We start from the raw sequence: 13,967 nt of genomic DNA, 5'->3' as shown, positions 1-13,967 counted from the left end.
TCTCGTCAGATGGTCGGTCATTTTAGGACACAGTGGTGTGGCGTTTTTGTACAAGGTGTCGATTTCACATCGAGCTGCTTGATAGGAATCACTGGAGATCCCAGTAATGTATCGGGATCCCCGTTCATTCGTCATTTCTAACCTGTTGGGTGTACATGCGTCAGATTATGCTATTGGCTGGAGAGCCACTCACCCACGTCAAGGAGTCCCTCAGGGGTTGAAGGTAATGCCCAATTATGTTGATGGGTCATTCTACAGAAACGTCCATTTTTCTGTCCCTAGCATTTACAGAAATATTACAATTGAAAAACACATTAGGGTTAACTTTTTTTTCTATTTTAAAATAAAACAATGTGTTATTTGAACAATTAGACCCTTTTTGCATCATCAGTGTGGCAATATTTGTTTTTAATTAATTATAAAGAATTCCAAGCACCACAAAACTGCTCGTCCCCACAGCCATGTACAGAGGGAAAGAGCTTTATTTTGCAGTCAAAAACAGGTTTTTCTACCATTTAAAATACAATAACGTATTCATAACTATCAAATATATGATATAAATGGCATAATAAAACAAAATGCTGAATAAATATTATAACATATATAATAAAACAGTGATCTCCTGAGGTTGTGTCACCGGTGTTACCGTTTGACAAAAAAACGTTACCATTTGAAAAAAAAATCACACTGATGACATCACTTGACTTCCTCCTTCCTATTCTCTAAAGATCTATGAAAAAAAGGCCCATGTTAAGTCCACTGTTTCTTTTCAAGTTATCAGAAATGTTCTCATTTAACTCACAATTTCATATGAAGTTTTTAGTTATCGTCACTGGAATGACTTATTTATTAAGGAATTGTAAAAAAAAAAAAAAAAAACTATAATACAAATGGATTAAACTACTTAATTTAGTGGGTTAACCATGATTGAGAACATATGGCTTGATACCTTACAGCAGGCATTTTGTAAAATGCATTTTTCATGAAAATTGTCACTGGTGTTACTGTCACTGGTGTTACCTTCCTTATGGGTAACACCAGTGAAGATCAGTATATCAGGTCTTATGTATGTCACTGGTGTTACTGTGCTGTGTTACTGTGTTACTGTACTGTTTTTTCTTTCACGTTAAATAAATAAAACATAATCTCCTTATTTCTTAAATTTTTCTGTAACTCTGACTACATGTGCTGAAAAAAAAATCGAAAAAAAAAAAATCATAAAATCTTTTAATATTGATGAAGAAGGTAACACCAGTGTCAAAAAAAATGGTACACGTGGTCTTGAAATAACTGCACAAAAAAGCTAAAAAGAAAAAGAATTAAGCTGTCATTTATATGTATTCATAAAGTCAAAAGGTAATCTAATAATCTGGTCTAAATTTAAATATTAGAAAAATAAATAAATTTTAAGACATTTTGCCATACCAAAAGTGGACGTTTCTGTAGAATGACCCTGATGCCTTTTGCAGTTACAGATATTGATCACTTAAAGCAGTGGTTCCCAATCCTGGTCCTGGAGAACCCCCAACATTTTAATGCTTTTTACATATAAACCTTTAAAAACAGGCTTACCATGAGCTGCGAGGTTGTTAATCAATGGTATCTACTTCTGTTGATCAGCCCACATTATTTCAACTTAAATATTAAATAATCATGTTTACCAATGGATTTGCTGGTGAAAAACTACATTACCCATGATTCTACAAAAAAACTCCACCAATCAGAGAATCAAAACAAACAAATCATGCCAAAAGAACTCTTTATCCCATTAAGCCTTGCGCATGACGCAGTTGCTTCAATCTACACACATAACTAGGTATTTTTTGTTTGATTTCAAATACCGTTTTGCTTCAAATCAAAGTAATATTATGATTCAACTCATAGCTGGTTGTTTTGGTTTATAGCTTAAAACGCTTTAAAAAAACTTTATAAAAATCTGAAGGGGAAAAATACTTACGGAACCAAGGCTGCTGAAAAAAGTGGGCGGGGACTGTTGCGCTCTAATATAGCCCCTCCCCCAAACTCATGTCATTGGTTGAGCCTGTTGCTATGACAGACAGGTCTAAATGTACTTTTGCATTTTTTTTAAAGCGCCACAGTGTTTTCACACTTTGCACAGTTGATTTGCATATGCTTTACATTGTATTACCATATTAAAAGTGTGTTAACTTCCCACAAAGTACATATTGTCTCTGCTATGAGCTTTTCTGCGTTTATTTTTGAATTCCCTCAGTAAAGTTTCCTCGAGCAGCAGCAGCTGGACTGTCCTATTTTAATCATTTCCATGAGCTAATACTAGACCTACTGCTGGACTATTCTTTCACAATAGCCAGTGGTGTTAAACTGTGCTGAGCTGAAGCGATGGTGAGAAATACTTTGAACACCAGGCTTTTATTATCCTCATCACACTGAATGAGCCAGCATGCATTGCACTGTCTGCTGTTTGGGGCCTAGCATTGTAAAAGAAATGTTAAGGTCAATCACTTACTGGAAATACTCCGTAGTTGGACAGGGTTGTAAATCAGATTTCTGTACCACACCACTTTTTTGGGAACCTTCCGTTGGGGTACCTAGCACAGTAGTCCGGTACCTAAAGTAGGGTCCTGTGATTTCCACGATGCAGAAAACGTGGACAGAATCGTAGAAGCCAGTCTTAAAAACGGAATTGGTCAGAGTTTGGATGAATTAATCAAAAGTAGGTCATTACATGTAAATCAAATGACTATATGGACTAGTGTCTGTAAATATTAAGCCACAAAAAGACTATTTAAATATGAATCCTGCATGATCTGCATGTCTCTATGTGAATGATAGGCGCAGATGTGCGGTTTTGTTTATTACACACATACTGAAGCACGCATGACGCTCGCGGTGATTTCAGCATCTGCTGTCTCACTAAATGAAGACATAAATACATGAACAACATCTCTAGAACTGCTCTGAGAGTACTTCATGAGCATTTTACTGTTTCATTTGAGTAAAACTAACAGCGTCATATCATATGCACACAGAAATGTAAAGGTATCCATGGCAACCCAAACAAAATAAGTTTTGTTTAACTTGAAGACATTGTGGCAGAAATATATTAGCCTATACTATTGAGCAGTAGAATGTACGTAATACTACTACTAAAATTATCACAACTTCATTTTTTAAGCAATAATCACACAATATTTATTTAATGTTTTAATTTTAATAGTAAATCCCCTTTGTTTGTCAAAACAAGTAATAATTTATAATTTAAAAGATAAATTAAATTAATGTTTTATGCTGTAATGCATTTAATAATTAGACATGGTAAAACCCAGAAATTGGTAACAATAAAACATAAGCTGAGTAGAAAATAGAACATGTCATAGGGCCCTAAACAAGTGATTTCGGTTAAACGTTCAATAAATTGATGTTGAATTGTATAAGTTTCATGATTTTAATTAATTAGACATGCTTCTGATTAATAAATTTAATTTAACCGTTAAAAAACGAAGAAAAAGAAAAAAAAAACGGAATCCAGAAAAATTCTAATGGAAAAAACGAAATTAGGGCCCTACCTAAAGGGAGGAGCTAGAATCACTGCAGGACATTGATTGGTTGACAGAGAATCATTTGTGCATGCTACAAGGTGAATGAAGCGTCTCCTTTAGTCATTCTGCCATGCTGCTTATGCGTGTTGGGCTTGTTTACATCAGTGTGCAAATACAAAAAATATAACAGTGGATTTTAGAATTTTATATTTTCAACACACAGACAATCTTCTTTGCGTGAGAATGACGTTGATCGCTACTTTCCGTCATACACCACGCCTATCAAGTAAGGGTACTGTTTGCGGTGGAAACGCAAGCCGGAGTAGTGTACTGAATCGTATCATACTGTACTGTACTGAACCGTACCGCTCTGAGGAAATGAGCCATTACTGTCAGTAAGATCTGCTTTCTTCACCAGGCATTTTGATTGATGTTTGCTGAAACAATCAGGCTAGGTATCTAGACTGTGGGGGCAGATGCGCTTGAGTCTTCCTAGATTGCACATACAGTCTTGCGACAAAAGATGTCAGAGTTTTTTTTTTTTGTCTAGACAGCTTCTGAAGAAACAGTTCAGCGTCTAAGAATACTACTGTAAGAATTACCATAGCAACTGGCAACATTAGGCAGGAAGCTGCTGAAAGGAACAACAAGAGAGACCTCAGAGTCCACAGTTCAGTGTCACCCATTTGTGTCATGCTGCCAGATCTAATACAGTGTGTTGTTGTTTTGTTTGTTTGTTTTTTTTGCTAGGGTTTTTCCAGAAAATATTAGAATAATTTACTTTGGCTTCAGTACATAATTTTAAAAGCCCTGATATTATTAGTTTAAATAAAAATAATTATTAATATGATGTTATTGTTATCTTTAACACTTAATATTTTCTTTACATTGTTTATTAAATATCTAATGTATTTATATAATACCTTATTGTATATATTATAAAGATAATATACATATAATAATAATAATGTATTATTATTATTTTATGTACATGTTATCTTTATAATAATATTTCATAGTATTCCTTTACCCAGTATAAATGTATTTATAAGTATCATATAATACTATTAATAACAATAACAATTATTATTATTATTAATTTTTAATATTATTATTACTAAGTTAATATGCTTAATATATTAATACATTTATACTGTCTAAACATTAAGATTCTTTATATATTAAGTATCATATTATAAAGGTATACACAAATGAAGTAATGAATTATCATAATGTATTAACAACATTAAATTTATTTTATAATTATATAATGGATATATTTTATTACAATTCTTAATTAATTTATACAGTATAAATGTATCAAGTATCATATTATCATTAATATGAATAATAAATTATTATTATTATTATTATTATTAATAATAATAATACTTAATAATTAAATGTAAAATTTATAAAATTTGTAAAATGTATTATTTTTACATTTAATTTATAAATTAAATGTAAAAAATAATATTTTCTTGTTATTATTATTATTATTAATAATAATAATAATAATACATTATGATGTTTATTATTATTATTATTAATAATATTATTAATATTATTATATTTAATGTACTTTTTTATAATATTACACTTAATGTTTTTCTCACACAGGATAAATGGGTCTTTACACATTAAATTATATAGCTGCCATTATATTTTAGGAAAGGCATCCCTCATAAGTGGATAATTTTAACTTGGCCCTTGACATCAAGAAGTATGAAAACTAAGCTAACATGACTGTCAGATGAAAAAAATATCTAGTAACTAGTTCTAGTTTGATTTTAAAATATGTAAATATATTCTTGTAATTTATTAAAGCAGTTATTTTCAGCCTGCTTTTACACTAAGGAGGAATATTGTTTTTCCGAAGCTTGTTAAGTTTAATGTTTATTAATTCATTTAAATAATAAAATACACTTTCATTCTGAATGCATCAGTTCCTCAGCCTTCTAGCAATGTCCTAGTGCTTAAAAACAACTTATTACATGTACTTACGTCTCACTTTGCTTTCAAATTGACTGAGTTTTCGTTTATTGGTGTCCTTTACAGCTGTTGAACAATCTGAGAGCGACATTTACATGCGGTTTATGAAGTCACATAAGTGCTACGACATCGTCCCTACCAGCTCCAAGCTAGTGGTCTTTGACACAACACTGCAAGTAAGTGCTCTGTGGATGTGTTTATGTCACTGATAACAAATCTATGTAAGACATGTTTACCATGACTTATGAAATACTCATTCCGCAAAGTTAGTTAATGTTTTCTTTTCTGTTTTGTTATTTTTTTTCCGTAAAGGGGCGTATTAGCATTATTATCACTCATCATACTTATGATTATAAGTACACTGTAAAAATCATTTTTTAAAGTTGTAAATAAGACAAGTTTAAGTTGTAAATAAGACAAGTTTATTGGAGTATTTTTAAGTATCTACTTAAAAATTTAATGTTTAATTTAATTTGGTGTTACTTGCCATTTCTTTGTAATTATTTGTAAAATTTACTAGCAATTTCTGAGTGACAATTGTCTCTACACCATGTCCCATTATTTTATCTGAAATAATAATAAAATTCTACAAGTGATTTTACACGTAACAATATTATAATGTACAATATGAAAAATGGATATTCATTTTGAAATTCGCTAAATATTATAATTAATTTATAGTTAGGCTTAAAGATAAGGAATGAATCCCTGAATCAAAATGTGGCCCCTTTTTGCGTGTCATGTATTTAATTAAAATTACTTCACAACTGATTTGCTTTCCATAGAGTTAATTGGTTTTATATCTATATTTATATTTATTTTTATATTTGTATATATATTAGGGGTGTAACGTTACACACACATGACAGTTCGGTGTGTACCTCAGTTTTGATGCCATGGTTCGGTATGGTTTCGGTACAGCAGGGGGAAAACTAAACATAAAATTGTTAAAATACATAAAATAATTAAACAGTGGTTTACTGAACAAATTGCTCTTTCTTTAAATAAATTTCATTCTAATAAAAATTTCTAAACTATTAGCCTACTTTAAGGTTACAATTAACAACAGAGCCCAAACTTAAATTTAATTACTATTTAATTTCAAAAATAATAATCAACGCTCAACTTAAAAAAAAAAAAAATATGCAAAACATGCAAATTGCACATAATGCAGCTTTTAAAGTAACTTATAATTAATAAACATTTTATTTGTTGTTGAAATCTAATCCTTTACACAGTGGTTCTCATAACTTGTTTCATTACAGATTTATTTAAATATACATTAAATAATTAAGACATCACTAAGAGGTAAATTAAACTATAATTAGTATAGAGTCTAATATTTCGCAAAATGCTCTTCTTGAGACTTCATTTCTCTAGCGAACTAACAAGCTGTGGACACTGATAACTTGCCTGAGGTAAATGAAATGCTACGTGACATTTTGTTTACACTCATGAAACACTGATAAAACTAGTAGTAAAGAGGAACGGATGATTGCTCTCACTCGCACTCCACTGCATTTGAACAGAGGAATTTATAAACATTTGAACTGAGGCGTTTATCTGTCGCACCACATCAAAGAAAGGCAAAACGGCATTTATTGTTTGAATTTCCTGAAAAAAGGAAATAATTTGAAAGATGAGACTTTGTTTCTTATCAAAAGTAACAATATATAAAACTAGAAGTTTTCAATGAAGTTCCACTGTTTCAAAACATAACTAAAATATCTGCACTACAAATTCAACAAACATGTGCACCGAAGATTTTCGATACGAATACGTGTACCGTTACACCCCTAAAATAAATAAATAAATAAATAAATGCATCTTTACTTGAGTTATTTTATTTAGTAATTTGTTAGTGCATGAATGTTTTCAGAATTATCCATACGCTGTTATCTTCAGCTGATCACATGACCTCTCATGCTGCAGCTTTTAGAAAGGAGGCAGTTTCATATCTCTAACTGTGCTACACTCATCCCGTTTTTCTCTCACTGTCTCCTCCTATCTTCATCAGTCTTGTTTCTTTTCCCAACGGTTTGTTATAGCTGTTCTCCCAGCTCTTTACACATATCATATACTGTGTGATCAGCACATATGTTTCCAGTCGAATCCGGTATTGCACATGCTGTCATAAACCCCTCCATCAGCATCAGTACGATCTGCTTATAAAGTTCAATAGAGGTGCAGGGACCCACGGTCGATGCGTGTAAATATTTGATCAATCCTAGATGAATGGGCTTCTTGCTGTCGGCAGCAGCTGGATTGTTTTAGACAGAAGATCCAAGCCTATGTTCCTGATCACTGACTCACAGCAGTGATATACTAGCCGTCAGCCCCACCGCCCAGTGCACAACAGCTTCCATACATCAGAAAGGCCAGCCTTGGGGAACGTCTTATTATGTTCCTTGCTATGACTCGATTAATGTTTAATCATCTCAGATTGGGCTGGAACATCACCTAAGAAAAGAGGCTCACATGATTTATTTAGAAGCGCCCGTGAGACGCCATGATTAATGCTTTGTTTGGCTCCATGGCAGTGTTGACAGTGTCGGCCCGCCCAAATCCTCCTTGGTGGAATTTATTCCAAGATGAGGAAGGCTTTGCACTCATCTTTAGCTGGTACTAATGATTACAACATTTTAAGAATTCCCCAGGATTATATATGGTTTGCATTAATTGGATTTGGATTTACACCTGTTGTAATCAATGACATGCCAGCCAAAGTGCAGAACAGAGTTTTGTGAAAGGCTTGGAATGAAATACTCACTATGCAGGTCCATACAGGCCTGGTCGCCCACCTCAGGTTATGTGCATGTGTTGAACATGTTATCATAGTACATTGCGAGGAGATACTTATGCTTAAAGATAAGGGAAGAATTCCTTCATTCCTGCAGTCTGGCCCCTAGAACATATTTCATTTTTTCTAAAATTGCTTCAGAATTTATCAGAATAAAATGTCTTACAAAATTATTTTGTATTATTTAATAAAATCGTAAATAATGATTAAAAAGCATTTTCAGGTTTTATCTGTGGATGGTCTTCAAAGGAGTAATTTCATGCCATACTTGTGTGCATAAACAGAACACAGTGCCCTCTTCCTGTCACCTGTCACTTTTTTTTTTTATTTTTTTTAGGTAAAAAAGGCCTTTTTTGCCTTGGTGGCTAATGGGGTCCGAGCCGCCCCTCTGTGGGAGACCAAGAAACAGAGTTTTGTGGGTGAGTATGTTCTGATAATGAGTACAAAAAAATGCCACTGTTTGATATGAGTGACAAGGACCATTTTTGAAAGAACAAGCACCTGTTTTTGATGGTAGAAGTTTTTATAGGTATTGAAATTCTTCGTACCCTTTGGTTACTGTTGCCTTATCAGTTTCCAAGAGTGTTTTCCTTATCTGCGTTTTCTTAAACCGAGGCTTGTAAATGGAGCTGCTCTTTGGCAGATTCTCTAATGGAGTGTAACATATACGTCCAGATCTCTTTGGCCTAGAAGAGATTCAGACTGGAGATGATCCTTCCTGTCACCCTCTACAGCACTCAGCAGTCCTCTGATACAGAATCTTATCTGTTACCATGACAGAAAACACACAAAAAATAAAATCGTGCTCACAACAGACACACAGCTTTCCCCCCCCAAAAAAAAAAAAAAAAAAAAAAACTCTTTTACACTTTATAAAAAATCCTCCTTGCTAAATAAAAGTGATAATTACTTTAACAAAAAGTGTACTGACCCCAAACTTTACATCTTTTGGTTATGAAGAAAGTAAATAGTGTGAATTTATCCTGTTGTCTTTTGAAAGTAGATATTCACCTAGACATTATTCAAAAAAACATTATTTCAAATATTTTTGTGTATTTGCAATAGTGTATTTGCAATAAAAATTATTTTGTTCAATAATTTTATTAACTGAAAATCCACCTGCCATAGCTCAGTTCTTTCAGTGCATTCAGCCTCTGTGGTGAAGGTGAGGAAATGATCACATGCTAGAAAGAAATGAAAAACACTTTGGTGCAGGTAAAGGTATGCTCCCCAGAGGCTGCCTTTATTATCACCAATACAATAAACAAGTTTCATACAGATTTATACAGCAGCCTGTTGATGTATCATATTTAATAAAGTAATTTCTTTTGATCAAGCACCTTCATACTTTTATATGTCTTTTTTATTTATCATATGTCATTTATGTTTTGCATTAACTATTGCCTGTCAAGTATATAACTTTCAATAGATGTCCTCTGAGGTATCCAAGGACAGTATCTGTCCTCTCAGAGAGTTAATACAATCCAAACAGTCCAACTACAGGATACAGCTCACCAAAACACCACACTACAATCTTTAACACGCCCCTGTAAAGACTGTCACATATCTGATAAATAGAGTGCATTTATAAATGTAATCTCAGCCTCATAAAGCCTCATATTTCCTGCTTAATGTGGCCAGCTGTGGCTGTTTCGGTAGATTTGCTTGTTCTCCCCAGGATGCTGATGTGCGCTGGTCTACCATAAGCCTCTCAGCACTGATAAAAGGCCATTTGAGTGTGTCTGAAGTGCTGAGTCACTTACCTTACTGTAGACTCAGGCCCAAATACAGCACTTAATAAAGAGAGAGATAGTACACTAAAAATTAAATTCTGTCATCGTTTACTCACCCTCATGTTATAAGGAGTTATTGATGTTAAAAGGAGCTGTGTGTTTGTCGGAGGGAAAGAGAGCAGGTGGTTATATTAATTAGCAGGGTTTTGAAACCTCTCACCTTTGAGAGCTCCATTAGGAGTCTCTGTCAATTCAACTCAATCACTACGATGGCTCCAACACCTGCTTATAAAAAGCTCTTCAGCTGAAAAATGAATAATTTGCATTCTGACAAGGGGAATATGATGCTGTTCTGTAAATTTACACTGTCAGTGGATTTCGGCGCACTTCCTTTATGAGACTTTATGAACTAGTGATGTCAGACTGAATCACTAAACATCTGTGAATCACTTTGCTGTATGAACACTTGTTTGGAAGTTCAACGGATATATAACAAATAAATTAGTTCTTTCTATCAAGTCAAACTGATTTCCAAAACATTTGTGATTAACTCATAAGAACTGCATAAAACTGTAAGATGGGCAACATATTAAAGAAACATAACTGAAAACTGACCCCCCCCCCCATGAATTCAACCAAATGTTTAAACTTGCTATAATTTTAATGCATAATTATTTTTGAAAAATAATTTATAATATTATATTATATATAATATATATTAATTATATATTAATAGTATATATATATATATATATATAATATATAGTATGTATAAAGTATTATATAGATATATATATATATAATATATATTGATATATACAGGTCCTTTCCAAAAAATTTGCATATTGTGATAAAAGTTCATTATTTTCCATAATGTAATGAGAAAATTAAACTTTCATATATTTTAGATTCATTGCACACCAAAATGAAATATTTCAGGTCTTTTCTTGTTTTTAATACTGATGATTTTGGAATACAGCTCATGAAAACCCAAAAATTCCTATCTCAAAAAAATTAGCATATCATGAAAAGGTTCTCTAAACGAGCTATTAACCTAATCATCTGAATCAAAACTAATTAACTCTAAACACCTGCAAAAGATTCCTGAGGCTTTTAAAAACTCCCAGCCTGGTTCATTACTCAAAACCGCAATCATGGGTAAGACTGCCGAACCTGACTGCTGGTCCAGAAGGCCATCATTGACACCCTCAAGCGAGAGGGTAAGACACAGAAAGAAATTTCTGAACGAATAGGCTGTTCCCAGAGTGCTGTATCAAGGCACCTCAGTGGGAAGTCTGTGGGAAGGAAAAAGTGTGTGGCAAAAAACGCTGCACAACGAGAAGAGGTGACCGGACCCTGAGGAAGATTGTGGAGAAGGACCGATTCCAGACCTTGGGGGACCTGCGGAAGCAGTGGACTGAGTCTGGAGTAGAAACTTCCAGAGCCACCGTGCACAGGCGTGTGCTTTTGAACCAGAAACAGCGGCACAAGCGCCTGACCTGGGCTACAGAGAAGCAGCACTAGACTGTTGCTCAGTGGTCCCAAAGTTCTTTTTTCGGGATGAAAGCCAATTTTGCATGTCATTCGGAAATCAAGGTGCCAGAGTCTGGAGGAAGACTGGGGAGAAGGAAATGCCAAAATGCCTGAAAGTCCAGTGTCAAGTACCCACAGTCAGTGATGGTCTGGGGTGCCATGTCAGCTGCTGGTGTTGGTCCACTGTGTTTTTATCAAGGGCAGGGTCAATGCAGCTAGCTATCAGGAGATTTTGGAGCACTTCAGGCTTCCATCTGCTGAAAAGCTTTATGGAGATGAAGATTTAATTTTTTCAGCACGACCTGGCACCTGCTCACAGTGCCAAAACCACTGGTAAATGGTTTACTGACCATGGTATTACTGTGCTCAATTGGCCTGCCAACTCTCCTGACCTGAACCCCACTAGAGAATCTGTGGGATATTGTGAAGAGAAAGTTGAGAGACGCAAGACCCAACACTCTGGATGAGCTTAAGGCCGCTATCGAAGCATCCTGGGCCTCCATAACACCTCAGCAGTGCCACAGGCTGATTGCCTCCATGCCACGCCGCATTGAAGCAGTCATTTCTGCAAAAGGATTCCCGACCAAGTATTGAGTGCATAACTGAACATAATTATTTGAAGGTTGACTTATTTTTTGTATCAAAAACACTTTTCTTTTATTGGTCAGATGAAATATGCTAATTTTTTAAGATAGGAATTTTTGGGTTTTCATGAGCTGTATGCCAAAATCATCAGTATTAAAAACAATAAAAGACCTGAAATATTTTCAGTTGGTGTGCAATGAATCTAAAATATATGAAAGTTTAATGTTATCATTACATTATGGAAAATAATGAACTTTTATCACAATATGCTAATTTGAGAAGGACCTGTATATTATATATATATATATATATATATATATATATATATATTCTTATATATATATATATATATATAATTTTTTTTTTAATTATTATTTTTTCCAAACAAAAATTATGGTAATATTATTAAATAAGCTAAATAAACAGTACCTAAAATTGTTAGAATTTTAAAAAATATAGAAAAAATTATGTACTGTATAAAACATGCTGGAATCATAAACATTTCATAAATCTGCTATGCAGAACCTTAAGCAAAAACACTTTACTTATAGTCTATAAATTAAGCCAAATGTTATTTATTTTATATAATAATAATATTATAGTATATAAGTAAATATAACTATATATATAATATAAATTATAAATAAATATTTATAATATAATAATAATAATAAAATGATAATAACTGATATGATTTGACTCATTTTTGTTCACCAATTAAACATTTTATAATTTAACAATTATATGAATATAAATTAAAAATTAATGTTTATAATAAAATTATAATAACTGATTTGATTTGACTCATTTGATTTTTTTATTTATTAATTTTTTGTTCACCAATCAATCAACATTGCATAATTTAGCAAGTTTACAAAAATTCTGGGAACACTAACACCTATAGTGATGACTGACACAAATCAGTTAATCAGTTCTTTCAACTTACTATTTAACCAGTCAGTCCAAACACACTAGTTGACTAAAATGAATGAGAATATAAAGTATGTTTTTTAGACCGACGCCACCCAGACCAGGTCTCTGCCACTGCTTACGTCCTGAAACATGAAACACCACAGTCCCTCATTTCTCCTCTTGCTGATTAAGACAGGCCACAATGAGGATATAAATACACCTGCACCCTTCATCACCTTTTAATCAAGAGAGTGATTACGCCGTGGCAGTGTGAGCGTCTCAGAATCTCTCTCTGCTTTCCTCCAGCACTGATTTAGACACAGTGCCCACTAGTCTGCTGCCAGGGTTTATGTAATGTTGTAAATACGGCCTTCTCAGATAACACTCATCACTCCTATGTGACTCTCCTCTAGGACACAGCAGTGATGCTGACCTACTGTCTCCTTTAGTATCATGTTCATCTGTGTGGATTAAGTCTGTAAAGATTATACATTGAGATCTATTTTGATCTGTTTTATCTCATGGCTAGCAAAACGCCATCCCGTAAAAAAGCTCCCTACTGGACTCTGTGAAGGGAAACTGTTATTGGAGACCCCATGTTCTCCCACAGTCTTTTTTTCTGGTTTAAGGGTGGTCCATTCCAAATGAAGACTAAAGAGTTCCAGGTTATTTCCCTTCCACACTGAAGTCTTAATTTGTCTGTCTTGTTTGTTAATTTGTCTTTCTTGTTTCTCTGCAGGCATGCTAACCATCACAGACTTCATCAACATACTTCACAGATACTACAAATCACCCATGGTACGTAATGCATTCTGTCTTTTGTTGTTTTTTCTAGCTTTCAGAAGAAATACTGAACTCTTAGGCCAGAGACATACTCTCAATGTCATATTA

General features: G+C 33.6%; 1 protein-coding gene across 8 annotated transcripts in view; it reads left to right on the top strand.

Moving 5' to 3' along the window:
- LOC109049773 (5'-AMP-activated protein kinase subunit gamma-2) overlaps window positions 1–13,967 on the top strand; it is a 55,837-nt gene that overhangs the window by 33,053 nt on the left and 8,817 nt on the right. For all 8 annotated transcript variants that reach the window (XR_006153487.1, XR_006153488.1, XM_042714520.1 and 5 more), the window contains 3 exons: window positions 5,580–5,689; window positions 8,651–8,732; window positions 13,816–13,874. Coding sequence is in view for 6 of the 8 variants with exons in the window: in XM_042714520.1 (XP_042570454.1) it covers window positions 5,580–5,689; window positions 8,651–8,732; window positions 13,816–13,874 (251 nt within the window). In the remaining 2 variants the exon portion in view is untranslated. The remainder of the gene's footprint in view (window positions 1–5,579; window positions 5,690–8,650; window positions 8,733–13,815; window positions 13,875–13,967) is intronic.

This window comes from Cyprinus carpio, chromosome A24 (genome assembly GCF_018340385.1).
Source record: "Cyprinus carpio isolate SPL01 chromosome A24, ASM1834038v1, whole genome shotgun sequence".
Lineage (NCBI taxonomy): Eukaryota > Metazoa > Chordata > Actinopteri > Cypriniformes > Cyprinidae > Cyprinus > Cyprinus carpio.
The sequence above is the reverse complement of the archived record's forward strand: the minus strand, read 5'-3'. Positions and strand labels throughout refer to the sequence as shown.